At 39.6% G+C, this 21,509-nt stretch overlaps 2 protein-coding genes across 6 annotated transcripts in view; both read left to right on the plus strand.

The window, feature by feature from the left end:
• The window catches only part of si:ch73-252i11.1 (uncharacterized protein LOC553517 homolog), a 34,123-nt gene extending 22,178 nt beyond the window's left edge, over positions 1-11,945 (plus strand). The window contains exons 4-14 of one of the 5 annotated variants that reach the window (XM_044108196.1): positions 4,052-4,123; positions 4,212-4,262; positions 4,349-4,475; positions 5,775-5,940; positions 6,718-6,835; positions 6,920-7,016; positions 7,134-7,206; positions 8,330-8,460; positions 8,703-8,854; positions 9,187-9,486; positions 9,529-10,290. In XM_044108196.1, coding sequence (XP_043964131.1) covers positions 4,052-4,123; positions 4,212-4,262; positions 4,349-4,475; positions 5,775-5,940; positions 6,718-6,835; positions 6,920-7,016; positions 7,134-7,206; positions 8,330-8,460; positions 8,703-8,854; positions 9,187-9,486; positions 9,529-9,584 — 1,343 coding nt within the window. In that variant the 3' untranslated portion in view covers positions 9,585-10,290. Of the gene's footprint in view, positions 1-3,544; positions 3,681-3,774; positions 4,124-4,211; positions 4,263-4,348; positions 4,476-5,774; positions 5,941-6,717; positions 6,836-6,919; positions 7,017-7,133; positions 7,207-8,329; positions 8,461-8,702; positions 8,855-9,186 lie in introns of all 5 variants that reach the window. The other 4 variants (XM_044108198.1, XM_044108197.1, XM_044108193.1 and 1 more) reach the window with 4 other exon arrangements.
• Positions 11,946-14,142: 2,197 nt separating this feature from the next.
• The window catches only part of LOC122826824 (synapsin-3-like), a 99,492-nt gene continuing 92,125 nt past the window's right edge, over positions 14,143-21,509 (plus strand). The window contains exon 1 of the mRNA XM_044109161.1: positions 14,143-14,332. The gene's annotated coding sequence lies outside the window, so the exon portion shown is untranslated. The remainder of the gene's footprint in view (positions 14,333-21,509) is intronic.

The raw sequence follows: 21,509 nt of genomic DNA on the forward strand, positions 1-21,509 counted from the left end.
TTTTAATTTATTATAATTTATCCATTTATAATTAATTTAAGTTTAATGTAATTTCATCCAGATTTTTTTTCCCCCCAATGTAAAATGTGAAAGTTTTGTTAAATGTTTAAGGTGTTTTTAGAGCAACACACGGGACAAACAACCACGCACACACACACACACACCCACATACAAACACACGCACACACACACACACACACACACACACACACACACAAACACAAGGGCAATTTAGACAGAAAGAATCTAAATAGATCCAAATTTAACCCAGATCAATTCAGCTCATTGCATTGTTTACAATTGTGGTACATTTAGATTTAAAAGTTTCAGCCAATCAAAAACCACTGAGTCAGGCATTTCCCAAAAGTGATAAAATACTCCAAAATGAGAACTAATTTTGAAAAGACATAAAGTTATTACCAATTCCCAAAAGACCACAGCAATAAAATCTAACTTCTACATCATTCCATTGGTATTTAATTTAATTTATATTTGGTGATGAGCTCCAAGTCTTTGGGGTTGGATGGCCTCAATGCCATTACCTTAATCTTTAACTTCTTTCACAGATTCTCCACTGCAAAATATTAAAATTACTTCCAGAAGAAAAGAAACATGTTTGTAAAATTTAAAAATTACTTTCACTTCATAAATCTACCAGGAGTATTAATATTTTTTGACTTAGCTGTGATCAGATTCAAATCCAATTACATACAATTCAATTCATTTCATTTGTAGTAATATAGAGTTCAGTTGATCATTTTAATATTAAAACGTTGTCAGTGTTAGGAAGCCAAGCCAATGGCATCTCTTCATTACAGTAATCCCTCCATCTGAGTATGTTTTAACTTTGGAAATGTTTTAACATAGGACAGATCAAAATAAACTCGAGGACATAACGTCCCATAAAAGAGCTGAGTTAAAGTAACCCCCCCCTTCAGGTTGTATTATACCAACCTGAGTAGCTCAGGGTCATTTAACACAACGAGGTTTGGTTACAAGTTTGACACGGCATGCTGTGTTAGGTTTTGAGCTAACACGTCATTTTAACACCAGCTAAGGGTGGATTCAGCAGAAAACCCCCAACAAGCATTTCTAAATAAGTCATGTATGGGTTAAAAAGAATGATTCATTGGGGCCTGCCCAGAGCAATGCATAAGGAGAGCATTAGTGCTCTAACCTGACAAGAATATTGAGGCTTTTATTTTGAAATTTTCAGTAAGCTTCATATTAAATGGTAACACTAATCCCATGTGTAACAGTGGGATTAAGTCAGTTATATAATGGCCAATGATATATATTCTAATGATTCCCCACATGCTACTGAGAGCGTTCACGCTAACATTAGCATTTTTGCTCATTTTACCTTATACACTTACTCTACCATACTGGATGGTGAACGTCCAGCTTACTTAAAATTCTTGTGATTCTCCACATGCTATTGATTACATTGCAGCTTTTTTTTTTTTTAGCATTGATGCTAATTTTTAGCATCAGAACGCTGGGTCCAAACCAACGGATATACTTTGGCAGGCCCCGGTTAAATTTCTTCAGGAATTTTCTAGTTCTTATATATAATCCTGTTTTCTTCAAAAAAGTAATAACTTCTTTATTTATTTTATGTTTAATTAATATCTTATTAAGTTTTAATGTCTGTATATCATATTTCCTAATTTCTTGTTTTAGTTTCTCTCTACTTATTGTATATTTTTCACAATGAATTATTACATGTTCTTCTGTTTCCATACCACGCCACACTCACAACTACCTGCTGGATGTTTACCTATCAAATGTAAAGTTTTATTTAATCCAGTATGTCCAAGGCCCAGTCTTGTCATTTGCTGCTTGTTCTTTTCGATTTTCTCCTATTATTTCCATATTCCCTACTTTCTTTTGTATATGAAATAAATGACATCCTTTAGTACCTTCCTCCCACAATTGTTGCCATTCAGATTTAATTTTGATTTTAATAATTGATTTTATTTCAGATTTACAAAATGCTATTCCCAGACTTCTACTTTGTTTTAAAGACACCTTCGCTAAATGATCTGCCATTTCATTGCCTTCTATATCTTGATGAGCTGGAATCCACATAAACCTAATCGTTATTTGAGTTTGTGTCGTTCTAAATATAACTTCATAAATTTCGTATAATAACTCCACACGACTTTCAGATGAGATATTTAAAATAGACATTAGTGATGATAATGAATCTGAACGTATAAGAACTTTTTCTATTTTATTTTGCTCTGCCCACTGTAAGACCATCGGTATTGCTAACATTTCCACTGTATAAACAGCTAAATGATCAGATGTTCTTTGTTTCATAAATATATCTAGCTCAAGAATAGCATAAGCAAATCCTGCTTTATTTGAAACTACATCTTTTGAACCGTCTGTGTATATAATTATAAAGGATTTATACATATTCTTAATTCTGTCATTTACAAAACTTACCCAGTTATTATCCTTATTAACCTGCATTTCTTTATAAACCTCTAGATCAACAGTCGCATATGGAAACAACCAAAAAGGAGTAATTATAAGCCCAGTTTTCAACAGATTTAATATCATTTTGTATTTTCTCATACACTAATCTAATCTTACATTTTTCCCTTTCCACCAGGCTCCATCATCAGCAAATAATGACTGCATGACATCCTGATCTACTTCTGTAAAAACATCATTAATCATAATTGAAAACAATAAAGGACCGATAATACTTCCCTGTGGAGTTCCATTATCAATTTTATATTTATCTGATCTTGTTGCTCCCATCTGTACCTGTATAACTCTATTCAACAAAAAATCTTAAATCCAATTATAAGCCCTTCCTGTAATCCCTATTTTATATAAATTTATAAGCAACCCATCCTTCCATACCAGGTCATATTCTTTCTCAATATCAAAACATTCTGCTACCACTCCCCTATTAATTTGAGTTTTTCTAATATCTGACTCCAAACACACAACTGGATCCATTGTACTCCTTCTTTTTCTGAATCCACTTGGACATGAAGACAAAAGTCCTTTACTTTCTACATAATACTTAATCATTTCCGGTATCATTATTTCCATAATCTGTCCTAAACATGAAGTAAGTGCAATTGGCCTAATATTGCAGACAAAAAAATTCAATATTGGCCAAAACTGGAATCGGCAGGTCAGGCTTTTTAAAGATCGGAAATCCACGATCAACCAGAAAACTGCAGTCGGCTGGCCCTTGGTAAAAACAAACGCACAACAGTAAATTTATGTAAATAGAAAAATGAAATATGAGAGAATTGAGCAAAATAAATATATGTACCTACGGATTATTGATGTTAGGTAATATCCCAACAACTAAAGTTTGAAGCCAATGTGACAAGTCTGTCACAAGGGCTCACTGGGGAAACCCTGCATCCCACTGGGAATGAGGCCACATTTACAAAAAAAATGTTTGAAAAATTCTAAAAGAATCTTTCTTTTATTTTATTTTTTGGAGCAGCTCTGCTTTCTGAATGAGACTTTAATCTGCCATGAAAAACTGTCCCTTCTTCCCCAACAGAAGAGGCTGCAGTTTCCCCCACGTTCTGAACTCTGACTACAACCAAAGGCTGCTGGAAGAACATGAGCTGGAGGGCCTGAGCAGGGCGGAGCTGTGTACGCTGCTGCTGCAGAGCGACAACACCATACTGCCTGCTGTAAGTCCACCGACGTTTTTACATTCACATCAGAAACAACAACGATTATACTGGATTGCACTGTGTTTGAGCGTTTTTCTTCTGTTTTTCTCAGATATGCTTTGATTACAATAACGGTGATGGAGAATTTGGCCGGTGTACGAGCGGTTTAGCTTGTGAAAGACTCCACATCTGCCAGAAGTCCCTGACCCAAAGCTGCAGCTGCTCCAGAGCCCACGACTTTACAGCTTTTCAGCCGAAGAAGGTCCTGCATGATAAGATGGTGCCAGATGACATGCTTCGCTCGTTGAGGTCCGTTTACGTGAATCGAGAAGCGCTGAGGCTCCATATGAGGCGGGGATCTGGTAGGGCTAGGAGGGGGAACCTGATTGGTGCGGCTGGTGGCCAAGAGGGAAATGGAGCAGGTGACCAGAAAGGCAGACAAAAAAACAAACCTGTCAAAGGTAAATACACCAACTATAGAAATGGATGAAATAATGTTTCAAAGTGCGTAGCCAAAGTTAATTTAGTGGGTTTTTTTATTTTTACTAGATAAAACCGAGATATGCATGTACTTCATTAAAGGCTACTGCAAGCATGATGGTAAGTTACTGCCCATCATTCCACATGGTACCTGTTTCCTTTCCTTGTTTCGCCACAGATGTTTTTATTGATGGTTATTTTTTCAGACAAATGTTTTAAAGCTCACGACAAGATGCCGTACAGATGGCAGGTCCAGGAAGGAGGCCAGTGGAAGGCCTTGCCTGACAACGAGACAATTGAAAAGGAATACTGTGATCCCAGCAACACGTACAGGTATTCTGCTCTAACGGCCACAAACCTTCTCAACTGTCACAGAAAGGAAAAAAATTAGCTGCTCCATGCAGGTTTCTTGACAAATTGCCTTTTTTAAGTATGTAACAAGTTCTCATAATATCAAAGTGCTATTATATTTTGCGAAGTGAAATATTAGTGAATTCTGGCTCACGTGTATAAACATTTTACTTCTCTTGGTGATTTAAAGCTAGTCGGTTTAGCTCCAAAATGAGGAGATTTTGTGTTTTAAGCTTCACATCCTGTTTGAGACTCTTTCCTTGAAGAAGAAACAAAATGTTGTGTTGACTGTCTGCTAGCTTCTTGTCTTCTTGTCGGGTTGACAACACATTGCTAGTTACTAGATGAACTTAGATTATGTTTGTGTTGAGAGCCGTTAGCTGTTGTGGCTAACAGTCTCTTTGGTTAGCTTCCAAACCATCGTCAGCTGCCATCGGTTGTATCGGGGAATCTGTAACTACATGCTTCCCTCTGCAGAATTCTGAGCAAACCACGATTAGGATTTATTCCTTTGATGGATCAATGAAATGTAGCCACCTTCATCTTGAATTCAAAGCTCCTGCAGTGTCAGAGGCCTTTTTCTGTGCCTGAACCAGAATGGGAAGTGCTGTAGGAAGTAGGAAGTAGGAAGTGTGCTGATTGTTCTCTCCAGTGAAGCAGCACTTTGGAACTACGGCTATGTGAAATCGTTGTGTTGTTTTCCTAACTCCATTGTATTTTTTTTCCCCAAAAATTCTACTTTTTTCTATTTCTCTTTTTCTGAATTCCACTTTTTCCATTTTAGCTTTATTTTTTAACCTAAAAAGTGCTAATCATTTGCCAGAGGTCCATATTTACTGCAGAACATTCAATGCTTCAATTTGTTCCTCCATCTTTTTTATGTTCAAAATAATCAAACTTGGTTGATGTGGTTGGTTGCTAGTGGAAAGTTATTAATTTAGTTGTTTACTTATTTATTGCACAGTAGCCCAGAAGAGTTAACATTTTTCTTTTTCGGCAGCTTGCTTTCCATTAAAGTTATCTTCACAATTTTTGTGCCCATAAAGTTAAGCAAAAAGCATTGAAATATGTTTAGGCTGCTTTTTTTAAATATTAAATAGTTATTAGTTTTGGACAGTTTTTCTATGGGAAACAATTGTAGCATTTAAAATGTATTTTGGACAAAATATGAAAGAAGTGGTGTACATTGAAGAACTCCCACAATGATGGTGACGAGTTTAACAAGTAGAACATTTATGGTATTTCCTCTAAGTTCAGGAAAGCATTGCTTTGTGTTTGTAGCAGCGGCAGTCCGCCTGTTCATTTTGACACCATGACTCGTGGAGGGAACAAAGTGCGGCGGCTCACTACGGTGAACTCTCTGGTTGAGCCGACCTTCATTCACACCACGGAGTGGCTCTGGTACTGGCAGGACGAGTTTGGAAAGTGGAACCTGTACGGTCCGGATGTGAGTACGCAAACTTTTTTTTTAATGATTCCTAAATACTTGTGTTGTTTCAGGTTTTTGCTCATTTTGCGCTCAGAATCAGAAGGCAAAAAATAAATAAATAAATAAATAAATAAATAAATAAGTAAATAAAAATCAGTTTCGGAAGTGTCCATGATTGTGAAGTCGATTCAAGGAAGCTGCAGAAAGCCCGACATCTGGGCTTATGGGAAATACAGCAAACATGTTGAATGAGATTCTCTGGTCAGAACCAAAATCAAAATATACAGAAGCCTCTAGGTGTGTGTGTGTGTGTGTGTGTGTGTGTGTGTGTGTGTGTGTGTGGCGGAAAACTATTGCTTCACATCACCGTCCATCCCTGTGGTCAGACATGGTGGGCGACTGTGGTTGTATGGTAGACTAGTTGTCTTGCGGTCGGAAGGTTGTAGGTTCGATTCCAGCTTCCTCCTGCCACATGTCGATGTGCCTCTGGGCAAGGCACTTAACCCCGAATTGCCTACCAATCTGTATATCGGTGTATAAAAGTGTGTGTGACTGGGTGAATGTGACTCTAGTGTAAAGTGTTTTGAGTTGTCAAAATGACTGGAAAAGCGCAAGATAAGTTCAGTTTATCATTTATTACCATTTATCACGGCACCAATGGAAGATCATTTTTATTGTCAGGGTCTCGTTCTAACCCATAAATTTCACTACTACTGTTGTGAAATTTCCTGCCATCTGTATCTTATGATATTTTTCTCTACATATTGAGCCAGAACCACCAACACTGTGTTGCAGAGCGCCGGAAGGAAATCGTCAGACATCAGAAGTGAAACTCTGGAGCAGAAGTTTCTGGACAATGAGAGCGAAGTGGAGTTCTCTGCTGGCTCCCAGTCTTATTCTCTTAGTTTCCAGGGTAAAACACGAGACTTTGACATTTGAAATGGGTTCAAAAAACAAATAAATACAACTTCACTTAATATGTCTTTCTTCCCTTCAGACATGATTCAAACTAATAAGCATTACCGAACTAAGAGGCTTGTGAGCAGACGTCCTCTGTTCGTCTCTGCCGCTGATGTCCGAACCAAGAAAGTGAGGTAGGTTGAGGAAAGTGACCTAAAGCAGCTTTGTGTTAGTCCTCGGGTTGTGAATTTGTTCTCAAATGTTTTAAAATGGTTCAACATGAATCTTATCCTCACCATCTATTCCTGCAGAAAACCTCCAGCAATCTTTTCTCCTGTTCCAGACCACTGGGACAAGACGCAGATCCCTCCAACTGGATTCTCGGTATAATAAACTCACTACAGGGTTGGGCTTTCCTGCCTCTCCACTCTGTGGTGGGAACGGGGTGAATTTGGTACTTTTTTTTCCCCAGAAAGCAAATTAAGGGTGTAAAAGTCCAAGCTATTGTCCTAAAGACTCAGTCACCGATACTGGTTTACCCCACAATGAGTGTATGCAAAACGTTTTCTCATTCATAAAAAGGAGCAACAGGGAACACAAAACTACAACACTTCTGAAGATCTCCTCAAATCTGAGATTGCGAGGACGAATTGCAAGTACAGTGGGCCTCAGATTTGATCATTGAAGTCCAAAAAGCTTAAAACAACATATATGTATATATATATATATATATATATATATACACATATATATATATATATATATATATGTATATATATATATATATATATATATATACACATATATATATTATTGGTTGCATGTCAAGAAAATGTCCAGGATGGACTAAATCCTAAGATTACATAAAGTACCTGGAACTGTGGTTTCCCCTCTGGCGGAGCTGCCGGCATAAAATAAGAGTTCACACAGATATATAAGGAAAATGTGGAAGTTCTCTGTTTGATCAGTAAGGGGGGGCTCTATTTCAATATTTTCCTACTATAAATTTACATGCCCAAAAGTTGCTACTTGGCTAATGAAATTAATTTGCATTGAAAGGAAACACTGAGAGAAATATTACTTGACATTGTTCTGATATTTTGTTCACCTCCAAATGCAAATATGATTGGAATAAACAGTTCATTACTCAACCAAAACTACTACATGGAATGAATTTAATAATTGCCATAATAAGCTCATACTTATGTTATTAAATGCCGCCATACATTGATACACATTCTCTAAAATGAACTAATTAACTGACGTTTCACAAAACGTTCTTCAGGTCTGTGTGTCGTAACAGTGTCGGACACTCACTCCAAAATGAGAAACTGAAAGTATTTCCTGTTTTCTCAGAAATGTATGTTGTTGTTTTTTTGCATCCTGCCGACTCGCCTTGGCCAATCAGATTTGTTTCCAGAATAATTCAAAGTTATGTAATATTTCTCCTCCCTCCGCTGGTCCTGGTGACTGCCACTGAAAACTGTCCTGCTTCTGTGTATTGTAGAGAGTTGCCGTCCCGCGGACCTCGGATGAATTTCAAAAGATTGAAGCACGTTTTCATTCGACCTTGAGAGGCTTCGATATTGTCAAGATAGAGAGGATTCAGAACAAGGCGCTTTGGGAAGTCTTTCAGTTGTATGTATGCTATAGACCAAGTTAAAAACTTGGATGTTTTTCTTATTCAATTTATTTTAATACAGTCTTTGGTCACTCTTTGCCAGCTTTTTTTTTTATGATTTTTTTAAAAACCAATCATATTTTTAATAGATATCCTCTTGTAAATACCTTTAGTTTCCCTTTCAGTTGATACTTTGGCAACACGTTAGCTCTGTGAACATGTTTTTAAAGGACATTCTTTGCCACCCTTTTACCTAAAGGCAAAAGACTCAGATGAAGAACAACAACAGTGGACGTGAGGTGGAAGAAAAGCAACTTTTTCATGGGACTGACTCGAAACACATCAACGCCATTTGTCTCAACAACTTTGACTGGAGGATCTGTGGAGTTAATGGAACAGCTTATGGCAAAGGTGGGTTAAAGATGACTGTTCAGTCAGGGTTTACCCCAGTGTACCATAAGCCTTTTCTTTCTAAATTTACCTTACTAACACTTGTAACAAACGATTTACTGTAAAAAAAGAAAAAAAGCTTTTTCGATATGCATAACTTTTTATAGTGTCTCTGAATTTTTATATCAGTCGAAGGATGACATATTATGGGACAGGAGAAGAGAAGATGCCATTCAAATAAACATGCTAAAAAAATCTCCATAACTCTAAATTAAAGACCTGCCTTTCTTACTGCCGTTAAAGCTCAACGTGTGTTTGGTCTTTCTCACTTATCTTTTTGTTTCTAATCACAGGAAGCTACTTTGCTCGGGACGCCAAATACTCCCACAGCTACACTGGTGACTCTGATGTCAAAACCATGTTTGTGTCTCGTGTCCTGGTGGGGAGCTACACAAAAGGGGACTCCAGCTACGTCCGACCTCCTTCCAAAGACGGTGGAGTCATAAACTTCTACGACAGCTGTGTCAACGACATCGCAAATCCTTCCATTTTTGTTGTCTTTGAGAAGCACCAGATCTATCCTGAGTACCTGCTGACGTACAAGACCACACAGCCACTGGTTGACAGATATAGTAGTGCATCAATGTATCAAGGCAGCACAGCGTCGAATCAAGGCAGCACAGCGTCGAATCAAGGCAGCACAGCGTCGAATCAAGCCAACTCTTCAGACAATTCCTGTCTCATAGCCTGAAAATATATCAAAGGGGTTAATGATGTCTTTTTGGTAAATTTAAAGAAATATTCAGCACACGTCTAGAATATTAAAAATTATGGAAGTAAAAAAACAGTACAAGTGAAGACTAAAATGGACAGTTAAGTGACACTTCAGATGGTCACTCATACATAGAGGACCGAATCTGGACTGTAACTGTGACATGCACTTTGTACATGAATCCATCCATCAGTTCCACAAAAACACGACTAACTGTCGTCACTGGTGTTTGCATTCCAACTCCAGCGTGCTTTTTGAGGCTATGCGGTGAGGTACAACGGCGATATATCGATGTAAACTTCCACAGTCAAAGCAGAAACTGTCTTATTGAGGCTTCCAAAAAGAAATTCTCATAAGCAATATTTTTTAGACCTCTTTATCCACAGGATGGCGCTGTAATGCTGCTACAATAAAACAAGCGTAGCAGTAAGGCGACATGGAGCAGGCGCATAAAGCTTGTGTCATGGTGCTATTACAATCGATTTGAAAACATTTAGTTTGATAAACACAAGAATGGCATTTCACAATGTTTTTCATTCTGATACATGTTTCCATCTGCTAATAGTCCATTCCTTTGTGGACAAAAAGCTGAAACAATAAGAACAAAAGTTCAGCATTCTCGAAGCTCGTTCCCGCGTGAACAACAAGCAACGACAATTTATCTTTGAGAAAATGGACTCTTACTACTTTAATGTGAGAGCGCCTAATGAATCAGATCAGACAAGTCCAGATATTGTAATATTGATTAATAGACACTACATTGGTCTGTCACCAGCTATTAAGAACTGACAAAAACTTTATTTTTTCTTTATTTTTAACAGTTCATTGGTTTCTTTTTGTGCATTCTGCTCTGTCTTCTCAAAGTCGGTTGTGGGAGACGACTGCCTGCACTGAGTCAGGATCTGGTTCTGCTGGAGGTTCCTTACTACTGTTAAACAGGAAGTTTTCCTCTCCACTGTCCCTACTTGCATGCTCTGTATGAGGGACTGCTGTTAATTCAACAACATAACACAAGTGCTGGATGCTGATCCAGGAGGAGGGAATGCCGCAAGCCATTCGGCATTCCCTCCTCCTTAGGTTGAGTCTCGTTCCAGCTGATTGCTGGAAGCCCAGCGATGTTCTGGGCTTCCATAGATAGGGACGTTTAATCTACTTTGAATAACTAATTGAGGTTGCTGTGTGTGTAGTAAGTAGGATCAACTGGAATGTGTGTGTGATTGAAATGAAATTATTTATTTATTTATTTATTTTTGTGAAGTGCCTTGGGACTTTACAAAAGGTCAGGTCGTTGTGAATTGGTGCGATATAAATAAACTAAACTGAAATGAATTTAAATGATCTTCTACCGGCCAGTAGAGGGGGACAAACTCTGTTTATTTGAAAATACGTCAACCGTTGATTGATCTGATTGACGGTTGAGGCAAATAAATGATTTCACACCACGAGATTAGAACGAAGTGAGAAAATCTTATGTTTCTGTCAAATGTTATGAGGCTTTAATACTAATCATATTGTGCTTTTAGAGTCATGTAAATTGAAAAAAAAATTATAAAGACGTTTTAAAAATGCTACTTCCTTGGAGCTACAGTCTCCTATACGTTATGATAAATTGCATGAGAGGTTGGAATGAGATAAAAACCATCCAAGTTTTGGATTTGAAAATACGGGAATTGTCGCCGTCCTGTGGTGCTGTCGGCTTGTGGAGGATTAAACTAACATAAGAGCGGGGCGACCACTAATACGGGAGCCCGGCGAGAAAAGGGGAGGTAAAAAACCCCAAAAGTTTCCCGGCCAAAATGGGAGACTTTACAGGTATGGGTAAACTCTGAAAATGGGATCCTTTTGCTCACCAGCGCCTCCTCTGACATGACAGATTATTGCACTCAAACTTGTGTCTAGTTGTCTATTTGCTGTTTGGTTTTCTTTTTGTTTGTTTAGCTCGGTTCGATGCTAAGTGCCTTGACAACCTTCACTTTTACAGCATCTTCTGTTTCTCATTAATCTTGTTCAGAACTGTGGCGGCTAATTACCAGGACATCTAAACCGTATAAGGAGGGTTTGCTTTCTACTCTTCCCAATTTGCTTTGTTAATTATAATCGAATTACACAGAATTAGAGCAATAAATACTTAACCAGAACTGCTTTTTGTGAGCCATAGATAGAAACTATCTATGTGTCCCTTTAAAAAAAAATTAAAATATAAAAAACAAGGGCTCCTTGATTTTATTTTTTCTTTTCATTAAATATATTAGGTAATGACTTGAATGGAGGATTTTCCAAAGCTTGATGTAAAGTCCTGCTTCCTCCTGGGTCATTTCAAAATAAAGTTGCTTCCTACTATGAGGTTGTGTGACTTTCTTCATTGAACTTCATATTTATGAAATTTGTTAGTGCAGCCCAAAAAAAAGGTAATAAAATAGTTTTCTCTTTTTTTTTTAAACTTGACTAAATTTAATCTGTCTAATTTGTTTTGAACTTCCTAGCATTGAGTTGTCGTTGACTGAAAGGTGCTGTATGAATAACCTTGCCTGTCTGTTGCAGTTTTTGAGAGCTCTTACTCTGTGTTTCATTCATACAAATGAAGACGAGTGGTTGAGACTGTTGATAGGATCACAAGCAGACAGTCGGTGGAGGGTGGATGAATTGGACTGTCATGTCCGCTGCATTATGTTTTCTTCATTATGCCTCTGCAGCCCATTAAGATGGAGCTTCCCAGTGAGAACTGCAGCTGTGCCCTGCAGGATGTAACAGCCCCCCCTGCCCCCCCGACAGGAAATATCCAGTGACATTAAACAGCCTAAGCAGCCACTTCCTGTCGTGTGCGCCACGTGGCTGCTGCTGCGCGGTCTCCCTGCTCCTCTCTTCCTGCATCACATCCTCAGCCTGTCGGATGACAAACCTCACCGTTTCGGTTTCCTGCTAAAAACAAGTTCATGAAATGAGAGTCCTGTCCTCGTTTCCGGGCCGACCGGACCGTCTCAGACGAGTGTGACGGCTCTCCTTAGTCGTCGGTTCAGTTCTGGTAGATCAGTAGTGTGTCTGTGGATCAGCTGATTGTTAAGGAGCCACATCAGATTTACACCAAACCACTTGAGGCCCACAGAAGACGGGGTTGCTGGGCAGCCTGGGGAAGTTCAGATGAGCAGTGAAATTGATTTGGGTTGACTCTGCTCTGTGCCCCTTCCTCTCTTCTCGTTTTTTCCCCAGACGCACACAGGAGCAACAGCTGCACCGCTGATGCACAGCAAAATGCCTCTTTAAAGAGACAAAAACAACAACAACAACAAAAAAGCTTGATTCTGGAATGAATCAGCAGAAAATCTACAATGCAGGAGCTGCTGCTGCCGCGGCGCCGGGTCAAAACTGGAATCACTCTTTGAAGCTTTCATTCAATCTCCCTTCATTCAGCTTCGTGTTTAATTATGACCAAAGTCTAATTGTGCTTTGGTCATAATTAGACTCCGGTCATTATGTTACATGAGCCGTAAGAATCCAGAACAAAAAAGGGACACAGTTTAAAACTTTGGGAGTTGCAGCCGGTTACATCACTGATGCCTGGGCTCAGTTATCACATATTTACATCTACTGCAAATAGAAAATGATTCTTCAATCATTTCAGTTTCCCACCGGGTTGCATCTTTGTTGCTTTTTTTCATGAATCATCCAATGATTCGCCTGAACCTCTGCAGGCTCTCATGTTCAGATCAAAGTCTGACGATCCCTGTTAACTCAGGTCACATCATGAGATCTGTGTCAGCATCTGAATGCACTCGGCGCATCTACACTGTCCTGATGCACCGACACTTGCATCATAACATGTAGTTATCATTTAATAATAAACATTTGAATTATCTTCAGAACTCTTGAATTTGCAGGCAGGGATTTAAAGAGGTGTATCAAAAGCAAATGAGGTGGATTAGCAGAGGTGGGATCATCCAGGACATTTCTACTGAGCTGCTAGCGTTTCATAGCAATCTTCAGTTAGAAGCTCACTCAGATTGTGAGACTGACTGCTACTGGAGATCCTTCCCATCCACAGCAACTTTGAAGATACTTGCATGGTTTGAGTTCCTCACTTTTTCTTGAGAATAAATAAAGTATTTTTGAACAATTTTCCCCCCACAGCCTAATGCTGTCACCACCATCCTTCACCATGGAGCAGGGATGAAATAATAAACTATAAAAAACTATATACATATATATACATATATATATACATATATAAATATATATATATATATATATATATATATATATATATATATATATAAACATTGTATTTTTATTTGACTTTCATGTAAGTCGTCTTGGTCAATCACATAGAATCTCGATGAAACACAAAGCACGTTCATACAGCAGCGTGTATGATTTCTGCTTTGAATTTCTTAATTAAACCATCAGCCAATCAGCTGCGAGAACCGAACCGACTGCAGTAATGAATCCAGTACACTCGTCACGTTCCCAGCATCCCCTGTAGAAAGAGAGTGTGTGTGTCTGCGTGCGCGTGCTTGTGGGGGATGTGTGGCTGCGTGTATGTGTGCGTGTGTGTGTGTGAGCGAGAGAGAGAGAGAGGAAGAGGTTTGGCTGACAAGCTGAGGAGGACCACGGATCGGAGAGCAGAAGAAGAAGAAACAGTAGCATCATCAGCATCATCCGCATCATCCGAGGAAGCAGAAGAAGAAGAAGGGTCATCATCCAACACTTGTTCATCTTCACCAGCCGCTCAGGTAAATTGCGCGTTTTTGCGCATTTAGTTCGCGCACCGCCTCTTTGTTCGCATCCTTTGTGTTTTATCGCTTTCCGTCGCGAGGTTTGCTGTTTGGACAGAGAAGCGTGCTTTACTGGAACCAGCCTTCTGCTTGGCCAGGACGCGTTCAGGGACTCTGGGTTCTGTTTAGCCTGTCTGAGGCGGAGAGTGCGGGGATTCCCTCCGCCGTGGGCCCGCAGCCCACAGTCCCGCACACTCCCCTCTGGTGAGGGGAGTGGGGGCACGGATCCATTTCATCACCGTGACCCGGTGAGCTGCTGCTGCTTCTTCCTCATCCAGCTCAGAAAGTCACTTCTAATCATCCTAACGTGACTTTTATTTTCATTGGGGGAATATTTGACTCTTAGAGCTGCAGTGGATTCCCTTTCGTGCCGAGATGCGGCGGCTTAAAGGAATAATTCCGATTTTTATCGTATTTTCTCCATAACTGGGTTTTTGTTGGGCGTTTATGAGCAGTCAGCGTCTTACTAGAAGTGGATATCTTTCATCTCGTCTCTCTTTGATTTGACAGAAGTTTTGACTTTTACAGCTAATCAGAGTGGCTGCAGCAGAAACAAATGCAGAAGTTAAATATTTTTCAGATTTCTAAATGCTGTTAACAGCCTTCAGTTTTGATGCTGTTACTGGGCTGTTTGGGTTTTTATTTATTTGTATTTTGATTTATTTTTGTTTCTTCAGCTCTCGTCTGTCCTCTGTAATTAGTTCCAGCTGTTCCTCGTTACCTTGGTTACCTCTGTGTGGATCTTTCCACTGCCCCTTCCACCTGTCCCCACTTCTCTTCTGGTTGGACTGTCTTCATCAAATCGTCCCGTTGCACTTTGGATTCTCCTTAAAATCACCTAATAATAATAATAATAAGTGAGTGGAGGACTGTAAGCTGGCTGCTTTCAGTTTCTCTGAGTTGCTAATTGGATGATGTCAGAGGAAGTAAAGAGAAGAAAAATGCTACTTAAAATCTATTTTTAAATTTTTGTATTGACTCTTTATCATTTGTAAGTTTCAGATAAGCAGCCAATTAGACCTGCTATCTGGTTCACATTTGAAATAAGTTTAAAGCGATATATTATATTTTACTAGAATCCGGGGTTTTGTTCAGAGAGCAGAGCAGTCAGTATCTTTGGGGTAAACCTCTGAGGATTTTGTACCATATTTTTCATATTCTATAATGATTTTCTGGATTTGGTTGTCAAACCTCTCATGTTCTCCCTGTTGTTGGTGCACCTGTTCCTAGGACATCTTTTCCTTCCACTCAACTTTCGATGACGATGCGTTTTCCGAGTCACTGAATTTAGGATGTTCGTAATCTATAAACCATAATCATCCAAATGACAAGAAACAAGTTTATATGACTAGTAAATTTCACTTTATAAAATAAATAAAAAAATCCTGAATCTTTTGATATTGATCTTTTTTTAAAAAATTTTTTGCTTTGTTTCTGTATATATTTTTCAGCTGCCTTAGAACTTTGAAAAAAAACTTCTTTTTTTTCACTTTGACCCGTTTAAATTTGGACGTGTTTGTTCAATCTGCATAAATGTAACTATGGTGCTAAAAAAAAAAACCAAAACCCCTAGATTTCTAACCTGTTCTGCAGAGTTTCGCTGCAGCCGGTCACTGAAGTTAGTTATGGGTGCTGAGCTCTAATATTTGCTGATGATGATGTCATACTCCCAAAGTCACTCATGAAATATTAATGGGGCCATCAGGAGGCTGAGGTATGTTCTGCCCATAACCAGTTATCTACACTTGAGCCAGCAGATGCTCCCCAGCAGGACGGGGCGTGGTGTGTGTGTGTGTGTGTGTGTGTGTGCGTGTGTGTGTGTGTGTGTGTGTGTGTGTGTGTGGTGGTGGGTGGGGGGCTAGTTAATGATTACAGGCTTCTGGCTTCAGGAGGAGTTTATGAAACAAAACCAACCCTTTTTGTCCATATTGAATCCCAAACAGTGACCAACCAACCAGCCAGGATAAGTTGGGATACTTCAATTTAAGAGTGGATAATATGCACTATAGATTTAATCACCATATACTGTAGCACAATTATGGTCCCTTCTGTAAAAATGCTCTCCAAGAAAATCAAGTTTTAAGCCTAAATTCATAAGCTCACAGTACTATTCTATGAAGATATGAATGTAAAACCCATTAAATAAATAAATATATAATATTTTAAATGTATATGCATATACGTCATTAATGTTTTTTGTTTTTTTGTTTTTTTTTGCCGTGCTCACCTACAATTTTTCTGGGCCTCGTCTGTCCACCGGATGGACGTTCTCTGCCGATGCCGCCGAGTCACGGCAACACAAACACTGTTTCTGAAAAACCTTCCCATTTCAAACCGGCTTCTTCAGGACGCCCGTTAAATCACTGAGCTGCACACAGCAACTGATGCTCATTGAGCCTCTCGTGGGACAAACGGTGAAGAAAACAGTAAAAAAATAAATAAATAATAAAAATATCAGTCATTTTAAATGTAATTCTATCAAGACAACAACACATCTAAGTTCCTAGAATTTCTTTACAATAAATTATAGGTGATACACTAAATGGCCTCCTCTACTACAAATGCATATTTGTTTGGATGTTGACACTGTGTGGTTCGTTAAGTAGTTAATTTTGAAAGTTGCTTTTTTAAGCCAGAATTTTCCTCAATATCTTCCTAGAATCATCGAATTAAATTCAACTCCCTAAAAATCCAGCAATTAAGTTTCTCCAGCAGATCTTCCGCTGATCTCGTAGAGAATTCCTTTTCTTAAAAAAAAAAAAAAAGATTCTAACTCGGATTAGAAGGTCTCACTTTTAATCAGAGGCTTTTTTAAAAATGTTTCTAATGAAGCTTTCCTATGACTACAGCAGTCCTCTGGCTGCAGGCAGGGAGAAAGAAGAGTGTGTGTCTTTTTTACTTTTTTTTTTTTACTGTGTGTGTGTGTGTGTGTTTAAACTAATGTGGCGTCTGCTGTGAGAAGTGCTGGGAGGTCACTGTGTGGGGACTCGGCGGTGACACGTGGCCTCGCCGGCCTGCCGGTGCTGCAGGAGACGCTCCGTCGTGTCGCAGAGCTTCTTCTGGCTCTGCTGTCGACAATGGTTCACAGTTGAGCGGCGCCTTTCTCATCACTGCCGGCTGCTGCTCTCGCTTTGCAGGGAGCATGCATTTACAAAAAAAACAAAAACCATGAGATGGAAAGGTTTTTATTCCTATAAACTTGTTTTGTTTTTCTTGTTTAGTTGAAAGTGTCAGTGAAGCCAAAATAGCTGCACACCATGCCTCCATTTTAGTGCACTACTAACACCCCACGTCTAATAGAGTCCTCCCAAGCGAGTGTTTTACAAGTTTTCCACGGCTCATTAAAAGAAGCAGCAGGCTTCCACAGAGCCCCCTGCAGCAACCAGACACCAACGAGCGAAGGCACAGAGGAAGTGGAGGAAGAAGGACTTCCACAGAGCCCCCTGCAGCAACCAGACACCAACGAGCGAAGGCACAGAGGAAGTGGAGGAAGTTGACCATTTATGCTGCGTCATTCACTGTGGACATATTGGTTCACAAGTGTGTGATTTAGGATGTTTTCCTACCTGATAATCAGATAGGCTCAGTTTGATTGGTTGGAGGTGCAACATTTGTTCCAGTTACAGTTGATGTGGTGCAGTGTGTCAAATGAACCAAATGAACCATTTGAAGAACGGTTCATCGGTGGCGCCAGTGGTGGCCCTGCAACAAGAACTACTGAGGGAATTGAGCCAAAAACCTCTGAAGACGACCTGGAGTTCAACTTCCTTCTTTATGAAATGGGAACAACAATGGAGTGGCATCAGATTTTAGTGGTTGTAGGATTTCTTTCTTGTCTTTGGTAAAAGACAACAAGACCTTTTCTCTGCTAGCACTAGACGTGCACGTTTGTCTTGGCTGTAATTACCCAGAATGCCCTGCACTGTAATCTACTTTCTGCTTTTAGAGAAAGTCTGCTTAGCATTCACATTTCAGCCGAACCGAAACCAGAATTCGATTATGCATCCACGCCTTCCCAAACAAATGGGACTTCCCAGCCAAAAAAACCAGAGTTCAATTAAAGCGAACTGAACAGGTGTGAATACGCCCTATATATTTGCTGTTGAGAAAATCTAAAACTAAAATAAAAAATGCCAAAAAGTGTGTCCAAATGTTCAGCAACATTCTACAAAAATTGGATGGTTGAAGAGGGAACATCAAAAACCCCAATTCATTGGCGTTTCATTGGACAAAGGCTGAAATGAATAATAATAATAAAAAAAGACCCAAATTAATATCACAGTCATACCTGTCATGAGTATGCAGATTTAGAAAACAGCCATAATCCCTCATTAAAGTAGCTGTCAAAACATTGATTACATAAGAGGAGTGGAGGCGGGTGTGCAGAGGTTTCAGTCAACACACGACCCACTTGCCCTAAATACTGGCAACGTCACACAGCAAAATAAGACCTTGAATACTCCTAGTACTGTCATTACAATCTGTTTCCTTTAGTAATCAATAAGTGTTAAATGAAAATATAGTCCAGCAGATTCTTTTAGATCAAATGTTGGTACCTGTATGGTATGTGGAGATGGAAGGCAGCATCTCCTAGTTTTCTTGTCTCCGTTTTCTTTTTCTGTGCAATATCAATAGTTGTGTGATTAAAGCAGAGAAACGGTGATGAGTCATGTTGTGGACGTCACCGTGGTGGTATAAGGTCAGTGTCTTACTTTGAGGTCTGGCTGGCTTTGATTTCCAAGTAAAGATCTTGGAAGACCTGGGCTGCCAAGTGACTGCAGAAGCACTCTGTCGGTAAGACGTTTACCTTTACAGCCGGAATCTCTTTATTTGAAAAATACGGCAAAACATGAGGCACCTTGTGACAAAAACCCCAAACTGTTTAAAGTCATTGTAATACCGTAAAATTCTGAATTCGGAAAAAGAGTACAAGTGCACTTTTATTATCTTGACATTTAACAAATACAAAGAATTTTGGTAACATAAGTTAACCTAAAACAGTAAGAGTCTGATTTTAATGTCAGACGTCTCTTTATGCGGTGGAGGTGCCTGCTCTCTAAATGGAATTGCGGTGATTACAGAAGCTCTAAGTCTAAGAAGATCTTTCTGTAAAACTCCAAAATAGAAACTGCAGTGATAATCCATCTGGCAGCGGGCCCCACACATTTATTAATAATCTCCCATAATGCCCAGGGGCAGGCTCCTACCACCTCCTCTTCTTTTTGGATCAGGCTCTGCTGTCTTCCCACCTCTCCTCAGTTTCTTCTGCCCGTTTCTGGCCCTCCGTCCTGCCGACGACCCTTCGCTCCGACCGGCTCCGTCAGCTCAGAATGTCAGGAAAAATAAAAAGCATCTATCATGTTAGATCTATATTTACCCCGGTGCTATAATCTAACACTTCATGTTCTACTAGCATGTCACAGTGTAATGACAGAAAGTGAAAATGCGCCACAGGAACAGTCCAACGTTGGAGGATGTCATGGACATTCTGCTGCTTTTGCCGGCTAATCAACGACTGTCAGGCTTCGATGTGCAAATTCACAGAGCAGCTTTTGGGATTTATGTGCTACTTTTAACGGATTCACAGGCAGGATGTGAAGAACAAAAAAAAAAAATTAAAAAATACAAAGCGTGGGTGGGTGGTTCTGTTTTGTAAATGTGGCTGGTCACAACAAAGCCATGAACAAGTCTACTTGGAACATTTTGAATTATTTACAGATTTTAAAAATGTCAAACATCACTTCGCATGGAAATCACAAAAAGACGCTGGTGGTTACGATACGCTGCGAATCGTAATGGTGTTCTACAAACAATAAAAGTTCTGCAGCTCATCCCGAGGAACTGAAAACTATTCCTGCAGACATAAATTCCAATTTGAGAAAGACCGGCTTAGATCAAAGCATAAAGGTGAGATTAAAGTTCTGCAGCAAAAGTTGAGACGTAAATCCAATAGAGAGTTAACCTGTCCTCTTTCCACCGTTCATTCTCTGCTGACAGTCTGCTAAAGCTTCTGCTTGCTACGACGTCAGCTGTAATGCAGCAAGGCCTCCTGTGGATTCCTCCCGCTGTGGATATTCAGCAGAGAGCGAGAGGCAAAGACGAAGCGGCTTTAACGGCTTCCAGCTCCGGCAGAAAGCAGCTTATGGGGTGTTAAGGAAGAGGAGAAAGTGCCAGTGGAGCAATGATAGTGATTTTTCTATCACTCTGATGGCGACACTGACGGTCGCCGTGATTGTAATTGTCGCTTTCAGCTGTTCTGTTTGTTTTCCTGCATTTTCCTCCGAATTGACTCAAGTTATAAGCTTTATGACGGATCGGCCAAAATCGTACTTCCAGTGGGAAGACGATGTCACTCTCTGTGACGGGATCCATTGTTCAACCCAGCTGCTGATATGTTGAACGTTAACATATCCGACAATGTGCGTCGGATAAAGTTTGAGCATTTAGGTGACAATCTGAATAGAAAAGTTTTGAGTTGCTCAGAGGCTTGTTGTTTGTGTGCGGTGGCAGTCTAGATGATTCTCATTAGACTCGGATCTCAGTTGGAGGCTGTCAGCATTGAACTGGGTGTCAAGCTCCTTCATATCAGTACAAAGAGTGACTCACACATTTGTTGTCTTGAGACATGTTGCAATTCTCCACACTTCACAACTGAGGCATTTAGTCTCCTTACTGATGACTTTCTTTTAATGTTTGCAATTTATCTCCCACCTCACCCCCCCCAACCCCCCGGCCAACACACACACACCATCCAATCATCACACACTGGGGATTCAAGAGAGCATTGGAAATTTTTTTTATTTCCAATGCTTTTGTCAATCTTAAAGATCTCCAGCCTTACAAGTTTTAAAAGCCTGACATGATAACTACATAAATACAAATGTAGTTTTCAATTGTTCAGACCTTGACCTCATGTGAAAAGGTAACCCCCCCCCCACCTCCCACCCACCCAATCAAAACCCAGTACCTGGCTTTGTCTCTCCTGGTGATACCATTAATCATTTGCGTCAACTATCATCTATGTCGCTGTGGAGGAATTTAGACCCATACTTTGCAAAATTGCTTAATTGATTAGAGGATTTGCTGGTGTGTTTTGTTTTATTATCCAGCTGTATAAAACAAGTTTGTTTGGGCT

This window comes from Gambusia affinis, linkage group LG23 (genome assembly GCF_019740435.1).
Source record: "Gambusia affinis linkage group LG23, SWU_Gaff_1.0, whole genome shotgun sequence".
NCBI lineage: Eukaryota > Metazoa > Chordata > Actinopteri > Cyprinodontiformes > Poeciliidae > Gambusia > Gambusia affinis.